Raw genomic sequence first — 25,124 nt, 5'->3', positions numbered from 1 at the left:
TTGGTATTTGCTAATATAACTTGCTTGGCAGCGAGAAAGCCAGGGAAGCTCACTTAAACTAATTGTTGTTTTAGGATCTCTCTAGGCACCCTGAACCTGCCTGCAGACATGGTTTATTTTAGAAAGATTGTCTTAAGTTAGAAAATCAGCTCTTGTCCAAAAATGAAAACACACATTGATCAAAACCTGAATTTCGTGTGGGTTGTGTAAACATGTAATTTGGGTTAGGTCCGGGCACTGGAAAGTATTTGATGCTGTTGTCCAGGAAATTACAGTGCAAGAAACGTGGGGAACTTCAGAAAGTCACATTAACTGTCTCCTTGGGGAAGTGCCTCAGAAATCCTGACCTCTGCATTTCTGCCGTGTTCGTGACGCTGGTGGAGACGGTCCCTGAAGCAGTTGCAGCATTCCTGTGTACATGTATTTGCATGACATTGTGAACTGTGGGAAGAAGAATGCTGTACTTCCCAAATTGCTTCCCAGAGACTCTCCCTCTGCCCCCACACATGAGCAATCACTTTGATTGACAAAGCACTGTCTGCTTCAATCATGCCACGTTTCCTGTGGTCAGTTCACAGAAACCTTTTTCTAGGGGTCCGTGTCCTTGAATTTCTAGGGGTGACTATGGTGTTCTCTGGCACCTCTGCTCTTTGCCAGGCCACCATCCAGGGACAGTGTAAGGTTTTAGGCTGACACAGATATCCTCTTCCCATCCCCACCTGCTAAAGGTTTCCTATGCAAGATGTTAGTTTGACTCACCTCATTATCAACCCTGACAAAAGTTGTTATTTAAACATTGCTCAATATTTTTAACATGATCTTGGTATGACTGCTAATTCTTTCAAAGCCTTGTTTTGGTTTAGAGTTTCTAATCCCCTTTTCTATGACTAAGTTCAGTTGCGTGGTTTCCCCAGCAAGGATCAGGGTTTGCTGCAGTAGGTACGTCATGCTGCCTTTGAAGCTGCTTGCTCATGCTTTCCTTGGCAAGCTCTGCCAGACGTGCTCAGAACAACAGAGATTGTATCTTTCTGGAGCTGCAGAAGGGTTAATCAGAAGCATGTTTATGAAACCAGGTTGCTTACCCTTACAAGCTTTTACTGTGATCTTTTTGGATGCTTTTGGAAGATTTATCACCTGCCTTCATAATTTATATTACATTTTTCTTTCCTTTCATGAAGTTATTTTAATGCTACGTGTATGATATTGTAAAACTTAACTATGATAAGCAACTTTTCTTGGCAAGTCCTAAATTGCACTCCTCTTGGATGCCAACTGGAGAACGTGACAGTCTTCATGTGGATGGCATCACATTTTTGGCTGGTGTGTTTGGGGTGGTTGAAGGAGTGTAGGGCAGCTGAAGTGCATCTGTAGCTCCAAAACAAACCCAACGAAAGGATTCCATCCCCCAGCAGGCAGAGAGATGTTTGTACAGATGCTTCTTCTCAAGAGCCTTTTTGTAGGATTGGTCACACTTGTGGTTGAGTTTGCTTATGTGATGGGGAAGAGAGGCTGATGGCTATTCCAGGGAATGTGACTTTTTATCAGGGAGCTTAAAGGTACTGCTGTTGGTCAGGAGACTTCTTTGTGTGGAGACTCCAATGAAAAGAAGCACCTGCATATATATGCACTACTTCTTGAAAAATGCTAAACAGGATCTGCCCTCTGCTGGGAATTGTTAATTGTGCTTTTGCCTCTGCTTGCCTTGCTGGCAGATGTACCATTGTGAAATTTTTACAACCAAATAAAATATTAGAGGGTGCTTCACTTGAAGAGGAAACTTGATGGCTGCTTTCAGCTGATGCCTCTTTGAAACCAGGCAAGAAACATGTGCTTGCCTCACTGGGACCTGCACCCATCTCTGCAGGCACAGCACCAGGATATTGGTGCGAGGCTCCTGGATTGCAGAGCCTGAATAGTTCCGTAAGGGTGGATGTTACGATGCCAACTTCTGCATATTTGGTACAATGCAGTTGAACAGATAATGAAAATCTTAGTTTTTACTACATTGACTGAAAGTGGAGCTATTTGTGCATTTCTATACAAAGTGTGTCTTGATTTTTAGTACATTTCTGAAGCCATGAGGGAGACTCTTGGGGCTTGCTGTGTTTAACTCTGTCTAGTAGTGAATGTTGAGCTTTGCAAGCTTTTGGTACAAACTTGCATGTTGTGTACTTGCAATATAAGGATTTTCTAGAAACTTGGCAGTCAGGTGACTGTTATTGGTAGTTTTTTGCTTGTTAAAACTACACAAATCTAGAATCTTTTATTTCTGAAGATTTCATTTACCTAACATTTTTTCTTCTCAAGGAAGTACCATCTTCCATGATCCTTGTGGGTCCCTTCCAACTCAGAATAATCTGTGATTCTGGGATTTAAGTATTTGCTGATGTAAATCTCTGTGATCACAGATAGTTAAAGAACTACTGAGTGTCACATCATCAGGTCACCACTTCAAATCTAGTCCAAAGTAATAATGGGGCATTTTTATACCCCTAACACCTTTAATCAGGATTTATGTTTAGTTGCTTGAACTAAAATTGGAGCATTTCCTACTCGGAATTACAGTTCAAGTGGAAAATAGAAGGCTTGAAGCAGCACTTTATATAGCAGAAAGTCCTGTTTGACTTTTGTTAGTGTCTGTACGTGCTTGTCAGCACACATGGTGCTTTAGCAGGAGTACAGTTTGCAGAGGAGTGGATGCATTTAGTCAAGTCTGGTGTTTTTAGTGCGCTTTCCTGTGACTTTTAAACTGCAAGAGCCTTTGAAGAAAGTATAGGAGGACACAGACTTTGGAGGCAAAGAGATTTTGAAATTGGAAATGCAATGAGAGAGTGTTTTGAATGGCAACTGAAACACTTTTGGACCAAGTGCTTCTGAAATCCTTGCATGCAGCTCCTCTTCTAAATAACAATGGTTGGTTGACTGGTTGTTTTGTTTTTTCTTTTTTTTTCCTTTCTTTCTTCTTTCTTCTAACATTTATATCAGAATCTTTGAATAAAACTTTACTGACTTCTAAACTCAGGTTTCTGTTCAAGAAGGGTGGACTTCAGTGTGGAGGAACATCTGGTACTTGTGCTAACGCTCTGGACTGTCCACTCCCAGTCTGCAGAGGGCTGGAAATGGCTCAGCTGAGCCACACAGGCTTTTGCATGTTCACAGTTCCTCCTTGTCCATTTGTTATTCTAAAATTGGGAAGTTGTTGCAATCTCTGAGCTGTGTTGGGATATGGAAAGCCTGGTGAATCCCTGCAGTCGGGGCTGACCTCCTGTGTGCTGGGATCTGCCTGCGACCACCTCTTACTTCCAGCCTTTTCCTGAATGTTTCCTGAGCGCTCTCTGGCTTGTTTCAGGGACCAGCCTGGCAGCGTTACCAGGAATCAATAGCTGGAGTCCTTCAGGAAAGAAGTTGAAGATGCTGGAGTGTGAATTCTGGTGTCCTGGTTGTTAGAATCTGTTAGCAGAGACGTCAAGATGTGAAGAAGAGAAAGAGAGATTTGAAAGCCGGTACAAGTGTTCTTTTCTTTGTGCTCCTGAGTTGAGAAATTAGGATCTGACTTCCCCACCCCAGAGACTTTTGCAGAGCTTCCCATGCCTCTGATGCCATGGGAGATCACTGGTGACTTCAGTCAGTATTTTGAGGTACAAAACGTGGGTTGTGACGTGTCGAGACAGGAAAAGTTGATATCTAACAGCATGAAAAAAAATAGTGCCCATAGAACTTGTGTTACCACTGTGGCACTTTGTGATGGGGATTCCAGTCCTGTGGTTCTTAAAAGTGTATTTTCATGTGTGTATACTCTGTAAAGGGTACATGTCAGTCATGTGGAGGTCTTGAGTTCTTTGAGTTCTTGGCACTTTGGGAGAAATTACGAGACTATTCATTTTCAATCCTATACCATTTATTGCTACCATTTTGCCAGTTATCTCAGAGACTGTTGGCAATGTATTTATGGCTTCCTATTTAGATATTCTGTTACAATCAAGTATGTCAGAAGTATTGAGCACATATTTTTGCCTCTCTTTTGGTGCTGATTTGCTTTATAAAGGCAGTACTGAAGTTCTGGCTTAGCAAAGGAATACCAACCCCTAAACAATTTCTGCCTGTATTTTGTCTGATTACTGTTGGGCTTCTAACTGATTCCAGCCAGAACTGGTGCATGGCTAGGAATCTTTCTAAATTATCATCCCTCTTTTTGCTGGAGACCAAAAGAGGAAAGTTACTGAAGTGGAAAGGAAACCTTTTTGGTTTTTTTTTCAAGCTGACTCATGTAAAGGTTGGCAAGTTGCAAGGGAAAATTTAAATCTGGTGTTTACTTACTATGGCTAACAATGAAATCCTCCTTTACAGAAAATGATTAGAGTGAATTATGCTTTCAGTCTCCTTGCTATTGTGGAAGAGTAAAAGAAAATGCAGTTGTCTTGATTTTTTATATTTATTTTTAATACAGATATTTAATATAGGACAGGGGTAAATAAAAGTGCTTCTTTTATTGACAGTTCTCTGGAGATTGGCCCTAAAAATATGGCCATCATCAACAATTACTAGTTTTCACAAACAGGATGACCTTGTGTTAATTTTTCCTCATTACATGCCAGTAACTAAATCCTGGCATGTTCATTTCTGAAACCTGTCATCTTACAAGAATTCTGATTGTTTTCAGTACACTGAAACAAGCATGAACACACTGAACTGGCATGAAAAATGTCAAAAATAAAACATGTAAAATCTTTTGCACAGTGTAAAGTAAGAGGTGTTATCTACAAACATCAATGACTTACTCTGTTTCTGATATAATAAATACTGTTCTTGTTCTGTGGACTGGAAGAGGAAAGACTAGAGAACAGTGACAGTTTGAGAATTGACCACTAGTTATTTGGAGTCCCACTTCTGTGTTGTGTAGAGGCCATAATTTGTCTTGCAAGAAAACCCACAGCTTGCTAATGTTAAAAAATGTGTTATCTGTCTTTTTGAAAATAGATGAAATAGATTGCAGAAGAACATATTTGTCAACAGGAAGTAACCCTAAACTTAGGAGGAGTGCAGGCGTCGGGCACAGCTGAACAGGACTGCAAAGAATAAAGACAGAACCTCTTTCCCCTCGCTTTTCAGGCTGTAAGTAGGACCAGAGAACACCTTCTTTGATGAGGGTGGAGGAGGCTTTTCCATCCCCTTTGGTGTGTGTGCAGTGTCTCCATGTAAGTGTTGGATCTTGGCTCTCATGACACAGACTGTGAAACTGCAGGTTGTCACCAGCCCACAGCTCTTCCACTCCTGGTTACAAAGGAGTATTTAGATACTAGCAGGGTTTGATGTAGGTCAGATCAAACATGTGCAGATTTTTGTCTTGCTGCCAGGTGTGCTTTACTGCCCTGTTGCATGTAAGGAACAACCCCCTGTGATTGCACTGATCAAGACAGTACCCTGGGTGCGTTCTTGATCCAAGGGGAAAAGTGAGGTCAGTAGGAATAAATGTTGTGCTGCAGATTAGACTGGAAAAGAGATCCTTTGGTGTCCTGGGAAGAGTAAATCTGTGACTCCTGCTTTATGGCAGTCAATCTAACATGGCAGTCCTAATGTGTGGCACGTGACTCTCTTACCTTCCCTGTTGGGCTGCCCTGCTTGGCCAGCTCCATACTTTGTCTCCTGGTTTTTCCTCCAGCAGGCAATCCTTTCTCTTGTCCAGGTCCATGTGCTTCAGCCTTGTCTGCTGTCTCGTTTTGGCTTGGAATTACCTGCTGTGTTGCTCCATGTGGATGTGGCCACAGGTCCTGCCCTTCAGAAACCTGGAGGGCTGGTTTTAAGTCCCCTCCACGAGCTTTTTGGATGTGACATGTAGCATGGGGAGCCATTTGGATGTTGGGCTTTCAGGTACTTGGATATTGTGGTGGGAGTGAAGGCAACCAGGCCATCTGCCAGTCACTCTGGAGGAATAAAACTGAGATGTTCTCATAACTCTTCCACTTTTTGGGTTAGGTCTGCTTGTTTTTTCAAAGAGTGAAGAATATTTCCTGTCTCAGAACATGTGCAGAATATATGGCTACATACATGGCTCTGTAAACTCAGGGAAGCCAATGTTGGCATGCTTAGCATTTCGTGCATATTCCACACTGACACAGTGACAGTCCTTGTAAATTGATGGCAAAACATACAATTTTTTTTTCTTGTTTTTCTCCACAGTTCAAGTCTTTTTAGGAGGCCTATCTCTGATCAAAGGATATTAACAAAATCTTTATCGTCTTGGTTTTACAAATTTGGCTTAAAAATTCTCTACTTCAAACTTGGCAAACACAGCCTTGGTATGCAAACACTGGGGATGGGATAGGGAAATCACTTGGCTGTTGAGAAACTACATATGGGAAAGTCACATGGAGCTTTCAGTGTTTTATTTATAATTCTGCAAAGGCCACTTCTAATTTGAAAAATAGAAGAGCCAAATAGTGGCTTCTGGAAAGCAAACAGCTAGATTTTTCCATTAGTATCTTTAACACAAATATTAACTTCACAGATTGTAACACTGCTCCTTAAATACATTTTTTTAGCCTTCAGGATGTATAACTGGGTAAACTAATGCTGTGAAGAAAACCATAATTCGTACAATATCTGGCTTTTTAAATTCTAATTGTGAAGCCATAAGAGATGTTTGTTTTTATTTAGCAAATATATATTGAGTTTTCAGAAAGGTAACTTGATTTGCAATAAATTGGGAACCATATGCTTTTCACGTTTGTCTTTTATTGGAGGACCACAGTATTTATTTCAAAATCACTTTTCCAGAAGAACACCAGTTTTAGCATTACCATTAACCAATGTTTAAGTAACAACTGAACTGGATTTTTGGATTTGGCTGTATATGTGAGCAGACATTCCCAAACACCAGTCCTTGGAATGACTTTACTAGTTAATAATGCAGCCCTGAGTTTGATGTCAGCTTGATTCCGAGCAGTGTTTTGCTGATACCAGTACAAGATAACTGTATTATGTGGAACTGCTTGAAAAAAGCTAAAAGAACAATAAAAGTGATCTGCCTAAGAGGCTTTAGCCTTCTCCCTCTGCTCAAATTGCTGCATATGAGTAAGTCTTTGCAGAGTGGCATCTAAGGTTACATTTGGAGTCATTAGGTTATAAACAGCCCACAAAATGTTTTACATACTTCATGTTAATATTCCTCTAAAGATCAAGATTCCCTGGGGAGAAATGAGAATATGTACCAAAAACATTCTCAGTCCACAGCTTCCTAGATCACTAAAGATCAACTGTCTCATGAAGAAATTACTGCAAAACAAATTTTGATGCTGTTCTCGTAGTGTTTATATGTGGGGGGAATATACTGGGTAATGCCCTTTCCTTTGGTTGTTGGATTTTCATGTTTTTGCTGACTGGCTGAGTTTGTAGATTATGTTTGAAAACCGTACACATTCAAGAATGCTTTTGAGTGCCAGGTTGTGTTGGGAATAAACATGATAAAAGTGTTCAGATCTTGACAGAATGTCTGATTCTGTGCTATTAAATAGAGGAGTTCTTTAATTTCTGTTAATTCTTAGTAAGTCTTAAGGGGATACAGGGGGGAGTGTTGACCATACTTAAAGATGCCAGAATGTCTCTGAGAGGTCTGACCCACCACATTCTTTTCCCCCAAGAATAAAACTGTGTCTGCTATGAAAAATTGGCTGTTTAGTCCTAGACACAGTCCAAGTAAAACTGGGTGTGAGGAGGGGGGACTCTTGTGCTTGGGAACACTGTCTTGTCTTTTGTTCTGGCATTAACATTTACTGCCAGTCCTGAGTGCTTGGCATCTGCAGGGGTGCAGCAGCAGCCTGTGTGCCCGTGCTCTTGCTTGTGTGGTCAGCTGAGCTAGGGCAATGCTCTGAAATAAAACCAAACCTCTAGACCACCAGCTTGTCCTTCAGAAACTAATCTTATTTCAGATTCCACTCTTACTTTGTGAAATATTGAGATTTATAGACCTGGCAGGGTGACTGTGGCAGAGCTAACACATTACAGCAAGATCTGGGCTCTCAGTCAGACCTTGGACTTGTGGCATTTCTCATACCTAAGGTTGCAACTCACAAGGGACATCCTTGGCATCCACATGCATCAAAATTTCTTCCAGGTCATGTAGATGAGAGTCAAAAAGTGGAGGATGTGAATGGGAATCTGTTGAGAGCTGCTGTGAGTGGGAGACACTCTCAAGCCAGTTGCAGTTTGTAGGAGTCCCTGGTGCATCTTTCTGCTCTGGGGGAGTTTAGAAAGGAGCATTCTGCATGAGTGTGTTGAGTTTTTGGTGGTCTGGCTGTCCCTGGGGCGGTTGGAAGGTGCTGCAGACAGTCTGACAGCAGTGCCCCAGCTGAAGGGGAAGCAGCAGCGGGGTTCGCTTCCTCCAGCCTGCCTTGGAAGGAGAAGTGCAGGGGCTCAGCCGTGCAGGGCCACACGGCTGTACAGCATAATAACAGCTCAGAGACTTTTCTCTAACTACACAGCTCAAGCACACACTAGTTGCATGCTAGAGAATTAAACCCTGTGCAGTGTGCTTTGTCTGACAGCAGAGCTGCTTCATTCTTCTGTTACGGGTCTGGTTCCAACCTGAATCCTTCAGGCGTCTCTGAGCATCAGTTTTGGTGCGTGGTGGACACACTGAATGCCACTGGTTCTTCTGGCTTGCTTTGTCAGATGAAGTTCCATTTCACTAATAAGTTTCTACATTTACAAAATATTGTTTTAGCTGATTTTGCTTTGCTTTGGATTTCCCAAGAGTTTTGCGACATTTTTGGTAGTCACTTGTTTTTCCTCATGGTGACTTCAACTCAGTGTGAGCTCAGACTGCAATAAATAGTCCACTGTGTGCTGACACTAAAAGATAAAGCCTTGCTGTCAGTTTATGCCAACTCCTTTCTGCAAATGGGGTGGTATATGTGTTAAAATTTCTTAATATTTTAGTTTCTCATGCCAGGCCTGAATTTTAAAGGGTCCTGAAATTTATTACCATCTTCATTTTTTTTTTGCCAGTCTTAAAACCATCTACTAATTTCAATCATCTGAAACTGAAGGGACAGTAAAGATTTTGCTGTTTGTATAACTCACTTTTGATGTAAAAATTGTGTTGCAGCTGGCAAGGAACACCAAGGCTTAGGAAAAGGTTCTGCAAACAGTGTTGGATGTGAAAAAGAAGAAAAAACGTATTGATCTAAAATGTAAGGAGGGAAATGAGTGAACAGTAACTTGGTGGCTGACACAGACTGAAAGGGTTTCCTGTTCTTTTTGTTCTGGAGGGGAAAAAAAAGAGAATGTGCACAAACTCCTGGTTGTAAATCTACACACATTAAAATAAATACTGAATGTAAAGGGGTCAGGTTAAAGGAAAATAGTAAGAAAAAGTTAGAAAATGGTGAAGTGCTTCAGTCTTACTCTAGCAGAAGTACAAGAATAAATCCCTGAAGGTTTTATAAGCATCTCTAAGGCAACAGGAAATAAGCAGTGTGGATTTATCAGGAACAGCCTCATGGGAGAGGTGTGTGGGGGAGGGGACTGATGAATTTAATTTGGTTAATTCAGTGAATGTTTTACAGCCCGTCTGAGAGGCAGCACATTGGCTGTGGGATGCTGAGTAGGGATCTGTGTTCAGGATTAAATAGTAATAGAGTAGGTCTGTTAAGTCATGAATGTATGCTAAGGAGTAGTCTGGGGTGGGATCCTGGAGGGGTTTGTTTTGCCTCTGTGCCAACAGCTTGGGAGACAAAGAGAAAGCACTGGAGGTGCAGATGGAGGGTTGTGTGTGTTTTTTAAGACAGAACAACTTGAAGAAATAGCCTGAAGCCTATTTTACTTTTCCTGAAGGAAAAAAGCAGAATACTTAGTGAATTGAAAAAGTCAAATAATCTGGGATTTTGGATCAGAAATTGAGCGTAGTTCTTTCAGAAAAAAACACCAAATCTTTAGTGATGTTAAATAGAAGTGCCCTATACAGGCATTTTGTAATACTCCATGATATTAAGTGATGTGCACCATTTTGGGTCCCACATTTTAAGATGAGTTTAAGTTTCAGACTGAGAACAGCAGTAAAGCCATGATTTATTCCTTGTAGTCTAGGAAAAAAAGACTTCTTTTGTCTTCTGAAAGCAGCTTACGGAGGAATGGAACAATTTTCCAGGTGAGCCAAGTTAAGAAGATCCCTATGATCAGTTGTCTCATTTGTAGTGGAGAAGAAATTTTTGCCTTATCTTGCACTAAGGCCTGAGTTAATAGTAATAGGAAAAAACTTTCTAACTTTTAAAGGGCATTGAGCACAGGAGCATGTTGCCTTTTGAGGCAGAAGGGGACAGCAGTGATTGCAGTCAGGATAGTTTAGAGAAATGTTGATGCTTTGGGTGCAGTGAATCATTCCCAAAGCAGTTTGACAGCCTGGTGCCTCTGGGTTTGCATCTTTCATTTTCACATAGCCCTGACTTTGAAGCCTCTGTTAAGGAATAAGTGCTGAAAGGAGGGCAGTCTGATGGCCAGTCTATAATTAAATCCGTAATTAAATCCTGTTCAACAAATGCTGCTGTCTGTCCCTAAGTTGCTTATGTATTTTTACTTGGGATATGTCTCTTTCAGTGGTCTGCTAACTTTACAAGGTGCAGGTTGGGGCTCTGAAATGAAACTGGTGGGCAGTTTTCTCCCTTGTTTCCAGGAAATGAGGGTTTGTCCTGGTTTTCCAAAGGAGATGTTCAGAATTCCTGCTCCCCAAATTACATCCTTCAGGGGAAAAATACTACTGTAGGAGCCTACGATGTGTCAGAAGTGAGTATTTCTAAAAATGGAAAATATTTCCTTGCTTTAGAGTTTCTTCATTCAACAGTCACCCACAGGTCTTGGAGCTTTTTGGGTGCTGAGGATGACATGTATATTGTTCACCTTTTGAAGGAGAAAGTAACTGACTTTTAATAGTTTGGGGTTTGGGGGTGATTTTGTTGGTGTTTTTTTTCCTTTAAATTTACTGGTTTACTGTAGTCACGCTAATTAGCACCGATTACTTTCCTGTAAAAAGGTAGGATGTCAATGAGGTTTTTATCTGGTTTGATTTTTTTTTATATACATGTACATATGAACTACTTGGTTTATGCTATGGGAGAACTCAAAGCAATCATAGAATCATAGAATGGGTTGGGTTGGAAAAGACCTCCAAGATCATCAAGTCCAACCCTTGGTCCAACTCCAGTCCCTTTACCAGATCATGGCACTCAGGGCCATGGCCAATCTCAGTTGAAAAACCTCCAGGGATGGGGAATCCACCTCCTCTCTGGGCAGCCCATTCCAATGCCTGATTACTCTCTCTGGAAAGAATTTTTTTCTGATCTCCAACTTAAATTTCCCCTGGCAGAGCTTGCGCCTGTGCCTCCTTGTCCTGTTGCTGAGTGCCTGGGAGAAGAGACCAACCCCCACCTGGCTATAACTTCCCTTCAGGTTGCAGGAGTAAGAGGGCATTGGTTTTGCGCTCTGTGCCAAGTGAATGTCTGGGAGCCAGACCTGAGCAAGGAGAAGGCAAGGGCTTGGCCTTCCTCTCCCTGAGCAGCTGCCACCTTGCTGCAGAAAAATGTGTGAAAGAGGTAAAGAAAACATGTGGGTCACCTTGTCCTCCTCCAGCCCGGCTCAGCCAGGGAGTGTTTGCTTTATCTGCCAGTAGAACAAGCACTAATGGAAATTACAGCAGTTGGGATAAGATAATACACATAAAGGCAGGCTACGGTTATCAGCGTTTCTTCTCAAAATAAAACTGAATGAAGTTTTTAATGACTGGGCACTGTGTGAAATGAGCATGCCTATGTATGCAAGGGGAGCACACGGTATGCACGGACCTGAGGGACACAGATACCAGCAAAGTAAGAGAGCGAGACCACAGGGTGCTGGAGGGAGGTATCTGCCCTTGGAAGGGCAAAGCTGCCTGGCCTGCAGGTATGGCCCTGAAACTTTGAACCTGGATGTGATTCGAGGTGCCACCAGTGCTTTTAATGCTTAAGCAAAGTGCAAACTGTAATGCCAGAGCAATGCTGAAACACGACACTAGGACATCGTTTCCTCCCAGCTGCCTGTTCCTTACATAACCTGGGGCAGCCCAGAGACGAGCTGAGCCCAACAGGAAATATTTTGGTAACTGGTGGCACTTCTGCAAGGCATAGGAGGCATAATAATTAATTGTATTCAGAGTCCAGTGATTGTAATATCTGAAACAACTTTCAGGCAGTTATCTCCATTTTATGGTTAGGGAAAACAGCTGCTCAGAGGGAAAATGCAGCAGGATGGCAGAGCTGGTGATGGGAGGCATGGAATTTTTGCCCTGTATGCCTGGATCAAACCAACTTTATCTGAACCTGGAAACCTCTGTCTGTGAGCTCTGCATTAGGTAGATAATGCTTTTCTGAAGGCCCTCCTGTTTGAGGCAGTCCCAAAACATCTCCCCTCTGTTGGCAGAGTAGAGAAATAGTGGCCTTTTGGGGAGCTTTTTTCATCTTCCTGGTAAAGGTGTGGGCCAAAGCAGAACCAGTATTGTAACAGGGGAGAGATTAAGCTTTAAGGTCTTGGTATTTTAGGCTGTTTCACAGATATGGGTAAACTCAGCTTGAAACTGCCCTTAGACATACACAATTCTGGTTTATTCTTTATTTTTGTTTGCTTATTTTTTTCTTCTAAGTACTTAGAGAGATCTTAAGCAACACAGCAATCCAAGTTAGAAAATCCTGTCTTGTGTTTAAGATGAGGTTTTCTGAAGTATCTGTTTCCCTAAAGTTGTATGTTTAAAGAAGTTTTTAACTGTGGAGATTAAGATTTGATAGCTCTCCTAGAGTTTTGGTTAGGGATTTAAAAGTGATGTCTTTAATGCTGTTGTGTTATGATCTTTTAAATGCTTGTGGTATTGAGCTTTCTTAATAGCTAAACTTGTGGTTTCCTTTCATTCTTCGCTTTGATTGTATGAAGTTACGTGTGTGTCTGTCTGTCTGTGTGTGTCTGTCTGTCTGTGTGTGTCTGTCTGTGTCTGTGTGTCTGTCTGTCTGTGTGTGTCTGTCTGTGTGTGTGTGTCTGTCTGTCTGTGTGTGTCTGTCTGTCTGTGTGTGTCTGTCTGTGTGTGTGTGTCTGTCTGTGTGTGTGTGTCTGTCTGTGTCTGTGTGTGTCTGTCTGTCTGTGTCTGTGTGTCTGTCTGTGTGTGTGTGTCTGTCTGTGTGTGTGTGTGTGTCTGTCTGTGTGTGTGTGTCTGTCTGTGTCTGTGTGTGTCTGTCTGTGTCTGTGTGTGTCTGTCTGTGTGTGTGTGTGTGTCTGTCTGTGTGTGTCTGTCTGTCTGTCTGTGTCTGTCTGTGTGTGTCTGTCTGTCTGTGTCTGTGTGTGTCTGTCTGTCTGTGTGTGTCTGTCTGTGTGTGTCTGTCTGTCTGTGTGTGTCTGTCTGTCTGTGTGTGTCTGTCTGTGTGTGTCTGTGTGTGTCTGTCTGTGTGTGTCTGTGTGTGTCTGTGTGTGTCTGTGTGTGTCTGTCTGTCTGTGTGTGTCTGTGTGTGTCTGTGTGTGTCTGTGTGTGTCTGTGTGTGTCTGTGTGTGTCTGTGTGTGTCTGTGTGTGTCTGTGTGTGTCTGTGTCTGTCTGTGTCTGTGTGTGTCTGTCTGTCTGTGTCTGTGTGTGTCTGTCTGTCTGTGTCTGTGTGTGTCTGTCTGTGTCTGTGTGTGTCTGTCTGTGTCTGTGTGTGTCTGTCTGTGTCTGTGTGTGTCTGTCTGTCTGTGTCTGTGTGTGTCTGTCTGTCTGTGTCTGTGTGTGTCTGTCTGTGTCTGTGTGTGTCTGTCTGTCTGTGTCTGTGTGTGTCTGTCTGTGTCTGTGTGTGTCTGTCTGTCTGTGTCTGTGTGTGTCTGTCTGTCTGTGTCTGTGTGTGTCTGTCTGTGTCTGTGTGTGTCTGTCTGTGTCTGTGTGTGTCTGTCTGTCTGTGTCTGTGTGTGTCTGTCTGTCTGTGTCTGTGTGTGTCTGTCTGTGTCTGTGTGTGTCTGTCTGTCTGTGTCTGTGTGTGTCTGTCTGTGTCTGTGTGTGTCTGTCTGTCTGTGTCTGTGTGTGTCTGTCTGTCTGTGTCTGTGTGTGTCTGTCTGTCTGTGTCTGTGTGTGTCTGTCTGTGTCTGTGTGTGTCTGTCTGTGTCTGTGTGTGTCTGTGTGTGTCTGTGTGTGTCTGTGTGTGTCTGTGTGTGTCTGTCTGTCTGTGTGTGTCTGTGTGTGTGTGTGTGTGTCTGTGTGTGTCTGTGTGTGTGTGTGTGTGTCTGTGTGTGTCTGTGTGTGTGTGTGTGTGTGTGTGTGTGTGTCTGTCTGTCTGTGTGTGTCTGTGTGTGTCTGTGTGTGTCTGTCTGTGTCTGTGTGTGTGTGTGTGTGTGTCTGTGTGTGTCTGTGTGTGTGTGTCTGTGTGTGTGTGTGTCTGTCTGTGTGTGTGTGTGTCTGTCTGTCTGTGTGTGTGTGTCTGTCTGTCTGTCTGTGTGTGCTCTTCAGTGCCCTTTAATTTGGAAGAGAAGTCTTCCTGTCTTTTTGCTGGCGATACCATGCTGTGTGGAGGGGCTTTCCTCATGCTTGTGCCAGAAACTCCAAGCCTCACCTTACCTGTAGCAGTGTAGGTGAGTTTATGTTTCTGCTAGATGACAGAAATCCTGTGAAACTCTATTTACTGCACAGCCCACTGGGTTAATTGACAGTTTTTTAATTTTGGGAATACCGTATTGTGGTCCACATGTATTTTCTAAGAAAAAGAAGATTCAGTAAAACCAGTTGTTTGTGGATTGAGTACCACAAACCCAGTCATTTGTGCAACCCAGAACCCACTCATTGATGGGGAGGGAGGTGCCACAGCAGGGCCTGAAGAGTTCAGGGGGAATAGTAGGAAAGTGCTTGAGGGTGTACACAGGGCAGTCTGAGGACATTTGCCTCAGCATAACCTGTGTGATACTGCTGTGCTGTGTAACATTACCAGACCATACTATCCAGCAGTGTGCTCAGAGGGAGGTAGCTGCTGATGTCTTTTTTCCCCCTGAAGGATTTCCCAGAAAAGCTGTTCCTTTGAAGAAGGGTAAGGGCCATATAGAAGTGGTGGTCTGCTAGAAACAAAAACTTAATTCTCGGAACTCAATAAAAGAACCTCTTTCTCGTAAAACAGGCTGTGGAAAACAAGACTGCTGGGATTTTGTGGGCTTTCCTAAATTTCTTCAAGATGTAAATGTAAGCTTAGGAAAGACCAACAAACTTCAGAAAGATCTGACCACGCTGAACACGTAACAGAAGTCCCCAGGCAAAGTCTCAGGTGATGATAAAGCTTTTGTTTACCTCTTGTCAGGTTAACCAACTGCACCATTTCTGAACAAGGTGTGGGGTTTAGGTTTATAAGAAAAGTAGCAGAGGTCAATATCAAAGTATTTCCTAATTTGCAGGGATACCATCCCTTCCAATGACACGCCTCTGCATGTGTGTGATTGCCAATCACATGTGTTATCTACCATATCTCTGTGGGTGTCTCCCATAACCAACATGCCTGTGCCTCATGTGTGAGATTGGATTTTATCTGAAAGTGGCTTTTCACACCGTGGCACTTGCAAGAGTGAAAATGGGGTAAAAGGCCACTTTTCAAAAAAATCCACTTTTCTTGGATTTTGTCTTCTTCCTCATGGTGATGTGATGCAATTTGGCTGAGACCTTCTTGTGCTTCAGACTTCTGTCTTAGTTATATCTTGGTGATGAAATACCACATAACCACCCTTAGCTTCAATAGATTCTCTGGTTTTGTGGTAGGTTCTTTACAAACACATTTGGAGGCTCTCAGAGTTCCAGCTCTGCCTGATCTGCAGCAGGCTTTGGCCTGTGTAGCTGGGCTCAACAGCAGCAGTGCTGCATCCCAGATAATTGCTCCATGTATAAAAGTATCCTTCTCTTTGAGGACGTTTAAGACTGTCTGCCATATGTTGACTTAGACGCTGATGAAAAAAATCCATCTTCTAGGAGCCCAGAAGATCAATTACATCAGCATTATCCCATGGAATCTAGAGGCAGGAGAAGAATAAGGAAGATGAAAACCTTGAAGTCAGTGCTACTCACCCCAGCACTAGTGTTGTTAGCTTTGGCAAACCCTGTCTCACAATAAAGCCAGCTGCCATTTTGGCATCAGCACAGACAGACTTGGCATCAGCCCCTCTGGCATCAAAAAATGCTTCGTGGGAGCTGGCACCAGTGCTGTGAAACAAGGGTAAGGCCCAAGGGAAATGCCAAGCAGACATGAGATGAGCACTAAAAATAGTGAGTTGCTGTCATTTGTAGAGAAATCAGATAGCACTTCTAAGAGTAGGGCATCCAAGATCTTCATCAAGGTTGTGTGGTAAGCAGCTCTGGGACAATGCTGTCCCCTGTGATGATGTGACCAAAGGACACACACAGGCTGTATTTTTGGTACCCACATGGTGCAAGACTCTAAAACTAGAACAGACACCGTCTTGATTCTGCGTTTGGGGTATCCTGTTACTGTCTGCAGACTGTGCCTTCTTCCTTGTCTGGAGCAGATCGTCTCCCCTTGAGCTGTCACCCAGGTCCTGTTTGCATACATGGGCATCAGGAAGACAAGAGCTGTAGTGCCAAAAAGCAAGGAGCCAAGCTGGTGTCCCTGTACCACCCCGGATACACCAGTCCTCCTGGAGACAGTCTCATCAAATATTTAACAGCTGAACTCCCCACTCCCTCCTCCTTCTCCCTCTCCCTGCAGGCTTAGAGAAAGCTGAGTAGGCTTTCCAGTGACTTCATTACCCACTCCAGACTAAAACTGAAGCCTGACGTCTTCATTTGGGCATCTCAGGTGACCAAAAACCTGGGAATGCCAGAGGGGCAGAATGGACCCTGTCTCCACTGAAGCAGATAGTGGCACTTCTCAATAGCATATTTTCAATCCATTAGTCACCCTCTGTCTCAGTGGTGAAGGACTTTGAAGCGTTCTAAGACCTCTAGGCTTGACCAGCAGGCTTGGGCACTGAAACAGGGGCCATACAAAAGTAGATAATTCATGCAGTCTTTTGCCAGTTGCATGGCTTGGCCACAACTCTGTGGCTGTGAAGAATAGTGTGCTGTCATCTCCTCCTCCAAGAGGAAACAGCAGTGGGAACAAAGTCACTGAGTGCTGGAAATTTCAAGCTACACTTAGAAAAAACTGTTTTGGTCTCGGAAGAGCCTGGACTTTTCATTGCCACCACTCTTCCAACAGCTGAACAACAGAGTGTGTAGGAGTGTCTGGAACAGCCTGGATGTGGCCACTTTTGTCTCCTCTGTCAGATGTGTGTTGGAGAGGACTCCTCTTGGGTATGTCCTCCACAGCCAACCCTTGTCTGCTCCTTGCCCTTTCTTGAGTGCCCTTCTTAGGGTAGCCTAATACAGAAGGCAGCTTCAGAGGAGGGATTGCTTGCTGTACAGAAGTGCAAAGGGAAGTGCTTTACTGTTGGCATTTCTTCACCCCCACAGGAGCAGTGAAGAGGACAGGCTCCCACAGAAACACAAGGTGACAGAGTGGGTGGTGGCTTCCTCTGCAATGCACTCTGCTTGGGTGCAGGGCTCACACGTGGTTTTTGGGTGGAGATGTGGCACATATTTGCACTTGCCTGCTTGGCTGACAAATGCTCTTTGGGATTCAGTTGGAATCAAGTGCTGTTGGGGCTCTCTGCAACACTGAGCATGTTCTGAAATGTGCAGTCTCATCCTCCCTGGTTAAGCTGTTACTCAGAGACAAGGACAGGTGACAGCACTGAGGCTGAGATGCACTATCCCTATTTGCTTAACTTAGTAAGTTGCAAAGTTTTTTGCACTTCTAAACCACTGAGCTGACAGAAGTGACAGCCAGTGAGGAAGAGGGACCTGCCCACAGTCAGTTTCTAACCACTGCAAGCCCTTTTGCTTTACTGAACATGAAAATATATCGTTCTTTCAGGCTGGTTGCAGTGCTGGCTCATAAGCCAGTTCCAAACATGTATGGAGTCTTTTCCTGCAATTATTCTTTGCTCTCTCTAACAATGATTAAGTCAGTTTGGCCTGACAAATAGTAAATGCAAGTGACCTCAGTGTCCTTGTCTTGTAGTTAAACTGCACACAAATTGGGGGTCCCACTTTACTCCACTCTTAAACAATACAGGCACAAGAGGTCTGAAAGGTTTGGTTTGAACCACTTTTTCCCTAAGCAAAAGAGTAGATACTCTGGTCCCTATAGGTAGTGGGAAGTTACCAGTCTGACCTGTTGCTGTCAGTGCTCTGGAATTTGTTGATGCCTTTCTAGATAGGCAGTGCCAATACCATACGTTACATGAACCCCATGACACCTGGTCCTCACATTGAAAAGTCATCGTGTTCCTGTGATGGTGTTGTTACGGTGGGGAAGTCGCCCTTCACTCTCCAGGGATCAATGACAAGTGGGCAAGTGGCCAGACAGAAATGGTTTCTAGGCAGATCGAGCATTGCATCGCTGCTCCAGCATTGATGATCTCCCAGTGTCTCATGCTGGTTTTGCTGGCGAGCCCTACAGAATATTTCCTCTCAAGGCAGAGAGAGTTTGCTGTTCCTGGATATTGTCTTATTCTAGAGAAACAAAGATCTGCTTTTATGCTTTCTTTCCTTTTCCCCCCCCTTTATTATGAGAGCCATCTCCTTGATGGGCAAAGAAACCCTCACTGAGGTTGCAAGTGCCTGCCAGATTTGTGTAGCCTCAGTCCTGGCACCCAAGGCTGTGGGTTGACTAACAAAAATGATGCTCCTCTTACCAGCATGAAAGTAGCACAGTGCACTGGGGCAAATGGAAGAATAATTAGATAAAATTGTTTCAACTTAATGGTCAACCTGTGTACATAGGTAGTTGTAGACCCATGATATTAAAGTTTAATTGAGGGGATATTACACACCACCCAGAACTTCTCCCTGCCTAGGACTCTAATAGTGGAGCACCTGGGAGCAGCCTTGTGCTGCAAGAGTGACAGATTTGAGATGCACAACTTCAGGTTTTGTTCCAATCATGTTGCGTAACTGGATCACCTAAAGGTCAAGCTTCTCCTCAAGGGATAACAAAATTAACACTATACTTTGTTGGGTTACTAAACCTGCTTGCAAGCATCTCCCAACATGGAAAGTGACTCTAAAATGGCCCAAACAATTTCTATCATCTACTTCAGTTCCATGCTTATATCTGAGGCCACAAGGCACAGTGTCTTGGGTTTGTGAAGGTACTGAGCAGCATCCTTTGCTTGACATCGTGTTTGGGGCAGATGGCTTGTTCGGGAGAACAGCACTACAGGCTGGCAATGCCTGGAGGCCTCTATTCCCTCTTTTTCTGCAGTGGCATCCACACTGACATGCCTAAAAAGGATGGTTGGTAGCTGCCTAAACCCACAAATTTTCAAAGTAATGTAGATCCCATAATCTGTCCTGACATTAGTCCTGACTTTTCAGAGCCCTTGAAAGAGTTATCTATGGAGAAACTGTGAACACTTGTGTTTGCTCTGTTCATTATATATGGGATAAACACACTATTTTGTGGCCTTTGCAGATCTTAAACTCCAGACTTGTATAAAGGAAGTGAGCCCATGCTGAGCCTGCCTTAGAGCTGCTCTTGCTTTCATTAAAGTAATTACTATTTCAGCTCTAATTTCCCCCAAGCAATAGAAAATAAGAAAGGTTTTGAAAAGCATCTGAAGGCTTTGGGAAAAGATTAAGAGAATAGGGGAAGATTGATATCTTTTATAAGAAGATAGCTAACAGGTATAGAGTAATGAATGGGTGAGAAGATGGATGGGGACTTCTCTTCCCACCTGCTAATAAGAAAGTCAGATTAGAAGGTGGTGAATTCATTCCTGATGAAAGAAACTATTTGTTCACAACCACTGTCTGTGAAACTTGTTGCTGCCAGACAAAGCTTTGAGGCAAGAACTTAGAACTTAAAAAAAAAGAGAAGAGGGGGTAAAAGGATATCAGTTGGACACAAAGCAATTGCAACGATTAGGAGAACCTGAGTGTTTCAGAAAGGTTCTAAGTGTGTTGAATAGGGTTTATAAGGGTATGAACTACCTTGTCAAGCTTTTTTTTTTCTGTCCCTCTGCAGGGTTTTTTCCATAGTCGCCCATAGCAGAGTTGTGGAGCATGTTACTGGCTGCTGTCACTCAGGGACTGCGAGAGAGGGTGGCTGCTCCTGCTGCAGTCTAATGTGGTAATGCCTGCGTGGAAACCACCTTTTTTGTGTCAGTCTTTCCAGGATTGCTAAATTCACACATAAATTAGGATGCTTTTGCTTTTCTGCTAAGTTACTGCCTTTGATAGCTCTTCACAACTTGTCTTAGGTCTGGAATGACGCTTTGCCTTTTGAGTAGGTTCTGGGGAGAGGCGGGTGGTTAAAGTTAGATTCCTTCTGACAGTAGGGATTTAGAAACTGCTGCATTGGCTCAGCCCTGGGATCTGCCTTGTCCAGAGCTTTGGATAGCAACAGCCAAAATCGGATGTTTCAAAGGCCAGTGTGAGGCCACAGAACAGATTACTAAAACAGAAAGCTGCCCTTTTATATCCCTGGTGTTTGTCCATAGAATTGGAAAGGCAAAGGTTGAGAGTCTGTTTGATCCAAGAGCACAAAAGCTGGAAAATCCCATTGCCTGGCTGATGCCTGTTAAAGCTTGTGTTTTGCATCCTCCAGGAAATTACTTACGTGCCTGTTTTCTCTTAGGAAAATCAGAGATGTGCTTACCTTAAACAGCAAGTTTAGATGTTGCCTTTAGGTTAGTTTAAAAGTAAGTGGTGCCTGTATATAGTCTCACAGCCACACTGTGTAGGACACCCACAGTGTGGTTCTCATTTGGGAAACCACCCTGGCTGGGCTGGGCTGGGAGGAGGCAGCAGAGGTGGTCACTGAGCAGTCTTGGCATGTGCAAAATGGGTGTCTTTTTCTGATAACTGCTGCAAGCTCTTTGGCTGTTGGGAGTGGGGAAGGGGTGTCTGTTCTGCTTCCCCCTGCCCCCCTTTATTTTTTGACTCCCATTGCAAATTAGCATTTGTAAGCATTCCTGTGTTTTCTCTCTTTTCTGAAGCACTGAAATTCTTGCTAAAACTGCTACTAAGAAGGCACTTGGTGAACTCACTATGGAAAAAAATGAATATTCCTTTCCTTATCATGTATTTCAATGTGTTGAGCTCCAAAGCCAAAAAGGCCAAAAGCCAGAGGAATTGCTCCTGTCAAATATCTGTGGAGCTGCTGCTGAAGCATAAGGGAGTGGAGACAGTGTCCTCATCCCCCCCAACAGACGAGCACAGCTGCTGATTAAAGAGAAGCACAAAAAAAAAAGAGGTTGCTGAACTTTCAAAGTGGACATAGAAAAGAGAGTTAAATTTAGATTACCTTCTGCAGTGTCATCTTCTGCGCCGCTGTGGAACTTGCTGTACTCCTTGCTTGGGGGAGGACAAACAAGATATGCCATCCTGGGCACCGGATGATAAATTTGTTTATAAGGCTTAATTGCCCCTTGGCATGAAAATGTGAAATGAGCTCAAGTAGAATGAGAAACCTTTCAACAAGACTACTCACATTTTCCTTGGGGGATTCCAATCTCTGCCCATCACCTGTCTGATCCTGGGGAGGCCCAATCCTGACCCTTCTAAAACCAAGGGAGTTGTTGCTGTTTCTTTGGAGGGACAGCTGTTATCAGGAGGGGCTGAGAGTTGAACAGAGCTGTAGGAGTTGCTCAGAAAATGTGGAGCCGTGGCAGCAGGCAGAGGTGGCATGGGAGTGCTTTGGATCTGGGAAGGCTTCACCCAGGTCCTCAGGAAACCTTGGTGGTGGCTCCTGGGACTGCAGGGCTGTTCAGCGAACAGCAGCAAACCGAGCTTTCTCCCCAGAAACAGAGGAAGTGTCTATTTTTGTTTAGTGTGATTTACCCATCACCGAGGAGCTGTGGGCTCCTGCCAGCGTTGTTAGCAGAGTCCCCAGTGCCGCAACATCCCGGGGCTCCCTGCCAGCGTCCCGTTTGCGGCGCAGGCTGGTGTCCCCCCGCAGCTCTCTTGAGGTTCAGGACTGCTTTGGCTTCTTCTGTGCTTTGCTTTTCTATTTTTTTTTTTTTTGGTTATTTTTTTCAGAGCTGCCCGACCTGATGTCATTTCCCTCTTGCAAACACCCGGGCTGGGCTGCGTCTGAGATATGTCACCGGGAGTGGGAGGAGGAGGAGGGGGAGCCAGCGAGTGCGTGCAGTGTCCCAGGACCCTGTTTACTTAGCATTCCCAGCTGAGGAAGCCCTGGGTTAAATAGGATCGGAGGAGCTGGTTGCTCACAGTAGATGAGGAAATGGTCGCTGTGGGGCTTTAAATTCCTGGCTTCCCATGTGCTGGTGTGGAGGATGAGCCTGCAGAATGCCTTTCCTCCTGGGTCTCAGACAGGTAACCGGCTTCGGTGCGGTGGGAGCTGCTTGTCCAGTGGAGGATGTGACTGATTGCTTTTTACTTTTATTCCCCTCACCTCCAAGGAAATGATTTCTAACTTTAGCAAAACGGAACTATACAAACAGCATTTCCCCACCCGAGGCGTGTGATCGGGGAGCGCAGTTGTGTGAGAGGCGCTTTTCATTAGCAAGGAAGGAGCAAAAGTGTGAGCCAAGGGTAGAAACTCCCTTGTTGTTGTTGTAGGCTTTGCGGCAGGGCGGCTCTTTGTGTCGTGCTCCTATGCAGTTTTTGTTTGGTTGGGTTTGAGGGTGCTTTCCACAGTCCTTAATTTTGCTGGAATTGCTTAAAAACATGCGGAATGAACCATATGCTTGTGCGAGCAGTTATTTTGAGTGTTAAACTTCAGTTAAAAAAAACAAAACCAAAAACAAAACGAGAAAGAGGCATTTGTATATTCATGTCTCTGTGTCTCATCTTCTACAAAGGTCACCAAACTGAAAATGGAAACATGCTGTGAGCCCCAGCGTGGTGACTTTTTAATTGTTCAGAGAGAGTTTGTGCTTGAACAAGAAACTTGGGATAATTTAATAGCTGGTAGTGTCGAATGGAATGAGAAACGGTAGCAACTGCCCAGCTGCTCCCTGCTGGAAGAGGTGCCAACTATGTGTTCCTAAGCTCGGAGAGAGCAAACCCTTTTTTTGGTCTAGGAGGCACGTCTGTTGGGGAATCTTAACTGTAAACTTTCCAGCACTGCTGTGATCTGTAATCCACAATAAATACACATTGCATGATATCAGAGTGCTGCTTGCAGCTTCTGATTTAGAATTAAAAAGTCAAGATTGGACCATAGCATGGTTTAAACTACCTACTTTCAGTTGTTTAGCTACGAAGGCAAAAGGACTTAAGCACACTGCTGAGTAAACAGTGCTGCCTCTTTTTCCTTATCAGTTCAGTTTTGGTGAAATGCAGCTCCTCCCACCCTGCTGAACCGAAAACAGTTTTACATAAGAAACTACCTCTAGCACAATGACCTTCTGTGATTGATGCAATGGCTATAATAGTAGGTCACTTGTTACCTCTCAGGGCAAAGAGACTTTGCCTAAGAACCTGGGAGGCGAACCAAAGAGGGAATTCGGGCACAAAGGCTGAATGGCTTTAGGTAACTCTCAGATTGCTGCCTCACGCTCGAGTCTCACAGATGTGATTTTTCTCCATGTTCCTATTGTTAAATTAATCTTTTTGGTTTAGAGATGTTGTTCGGGCAATTGAGGTGCTTCATAAGGTGTAAAAGGAGAAGTTGTGTGTAATTTGGCCTCACTTACTTGAATAGCGAACACCTGGTTATCTCATGGATGGATGGCACTGTTTTCCTTGCTGGTAACTTTTCGAGGCATTTACAGGAAGCAGGAAAAAAAGGTGTTGCCTCAAGAACACAGAGCAAAGCTCTTGACTATTTTTATCCACTGGTGAAGGATATAGTGGGAAACAGCTGCTGGAACTTTTCTTAGTTTTAATCATACTGAGTTTTAATCACTTTAAGTCTTAAAAAATCAAATCTAAGTAAGTATTTGTAATTGTGTCCTGCATGCAAATACTACTCAGAAATTTCACACTTCTAAAAGAACAGAAAATAAGTGTTGTTAGTTTCATTTAAAGTGTGTGAGAAATCTCGTCACCTCTATTGTCTCTTGGTTTACACTTGGACTGTAAACACTTGGCTGTCTGGGATGTCTTTTGTTGTTCTCACTCAGCACAAGGGGTGCTGATCCCGGGCTGTGCCCCGCAGGCTCAAGGAAGGAGTGCTGGGTGGGGTTCCCTCCCGGGAGCTGCGGGAGGAGGACGAGAAGGGTCGCGGCGAGAGCTTCGGCTCCCCGGGACTGGCACCCCTCGCTCTGCTCCCTGCACTGTCCTGAGCTGCTGCTTCCCCTGATCTGCCTCCCCTTCGTTGGGACCCAGCACTGCTGTAGTACTGCTGAACACATGGTAAAGTTAAGGTGTTCGTCTGGTTTGGGGTTTTTTATTGTTGCAGCAGGGTTGGTATTTAAATGCCCAAAAGCCAGGTCAGCGCCCTCTGTCATCAATGCAATGTGGATGTTTAAAGCTCCCGTCCCAGGAAACACGATTGTGTAGGATCTCGGCTTTCAGTTTTAAGTGAGCATTTCCTCTTAGGCTTGCAGGTGGAAGCTTGAACACATTTGTCTAGTTCACTGCATAAGTGTAAAAGGAAAAAAAATAGTTAAGATGTTGGACTCCTAAGCTTTTTGGTTTTAATTTTGACTGCTCGAGGTTTTCAGCATGGTCAGCTGTTCGGTAGTTTAAAACAACACAATGCAAGACAACCTCCTCAAAGCTGTCATTTCCCAGAAGTGAGTGTCCTTACTGTAAGAGGGCTGGGGACTGGGAAGCTTCTAGCAAGGCATGAGGAAGAAAACAGTCTCACGTGGTGCTTAAAACACGAATCTGTAGCCCTTGGAGTCTGAAAGTGAAACCTGCGATAAACAAAACCGAAACCAGCTTGTATTGAAATATATCAGTGTCCATGCTCTGTGAAAGGACAGTGTTCCTTTAAAGATTGTTGGAGTATTTCTCCAGGATAAATGGATGCAACAAACCAATTTGTTCCTCAGATAAAGGTTAATAAAACCTTGGAGTTTCTGCATCCTCTGGGGGTGAAGATGGGTCTGCTGTGGCTGATTAATCATGGTGATCTAAATATAATTC

General features: G+C 43.8%; 1 protein-coding gene across 8 annotated transcripts in view; it reads left to right on the top strand.

The window, feature by feature from the left end:
* Nucleotides 1-25,124, top strand: part of WBP1L (WW domain binding protein 1 like) — a 61,601-nt gene that overhangs the window by 14,397 nt on the left and 22,080 nt on the right. For 2 of the 8 annotated variants that reach the window (XM_071563779.1, XM_071563778.1), the window contains exon 1: nucleotides 22,177-22,400. The exons of 2 other annotated variants lie outside the window; for them this stretch is intronic. In XM_071563779.1, coding sequence (XP_071419880.1) covers nucleotides 22,301-22,400 — 100 coding nt within the window. In that variant the 5' untranslated portion in view covers nucleotides 22,177-22,300. Of the gene's footprint in view, nucleotides 1-3,349; nucleotides 3,504-3,561; nucleotides 3,639-4,977; nucleotides 5,113-22,176; nucleotides 22,401-23,514; nucleotides 23,563-25,124 lie in introns of those variants that run through there. 4 more of the 8 variants (XM_071563780.1, XM_071563782.1, XM_071563781.1 and 1 more) reach the window with 4 other exon arrangements.

This window comes from Pithys albifrons, chromosome 9 (genome assembly GCF_047495875.1).
Source record: "Pithys albifrons albifrons isolate INPA30051 chromosome 9, PitAlb_v1, whole genome shotgun sequence".
NCBI classification, from domain to species: domain Eukaryota; kingdom Metazoa; phylum Chordata; class Aves; order Passeriformes; family Thamnophilidae; genus Pithys; species Pithys albifrons.
Note: the sequence above shows the minus strand (reverse complement) of the source record. Positions and strands in the feature narration are given on the sequence as shown.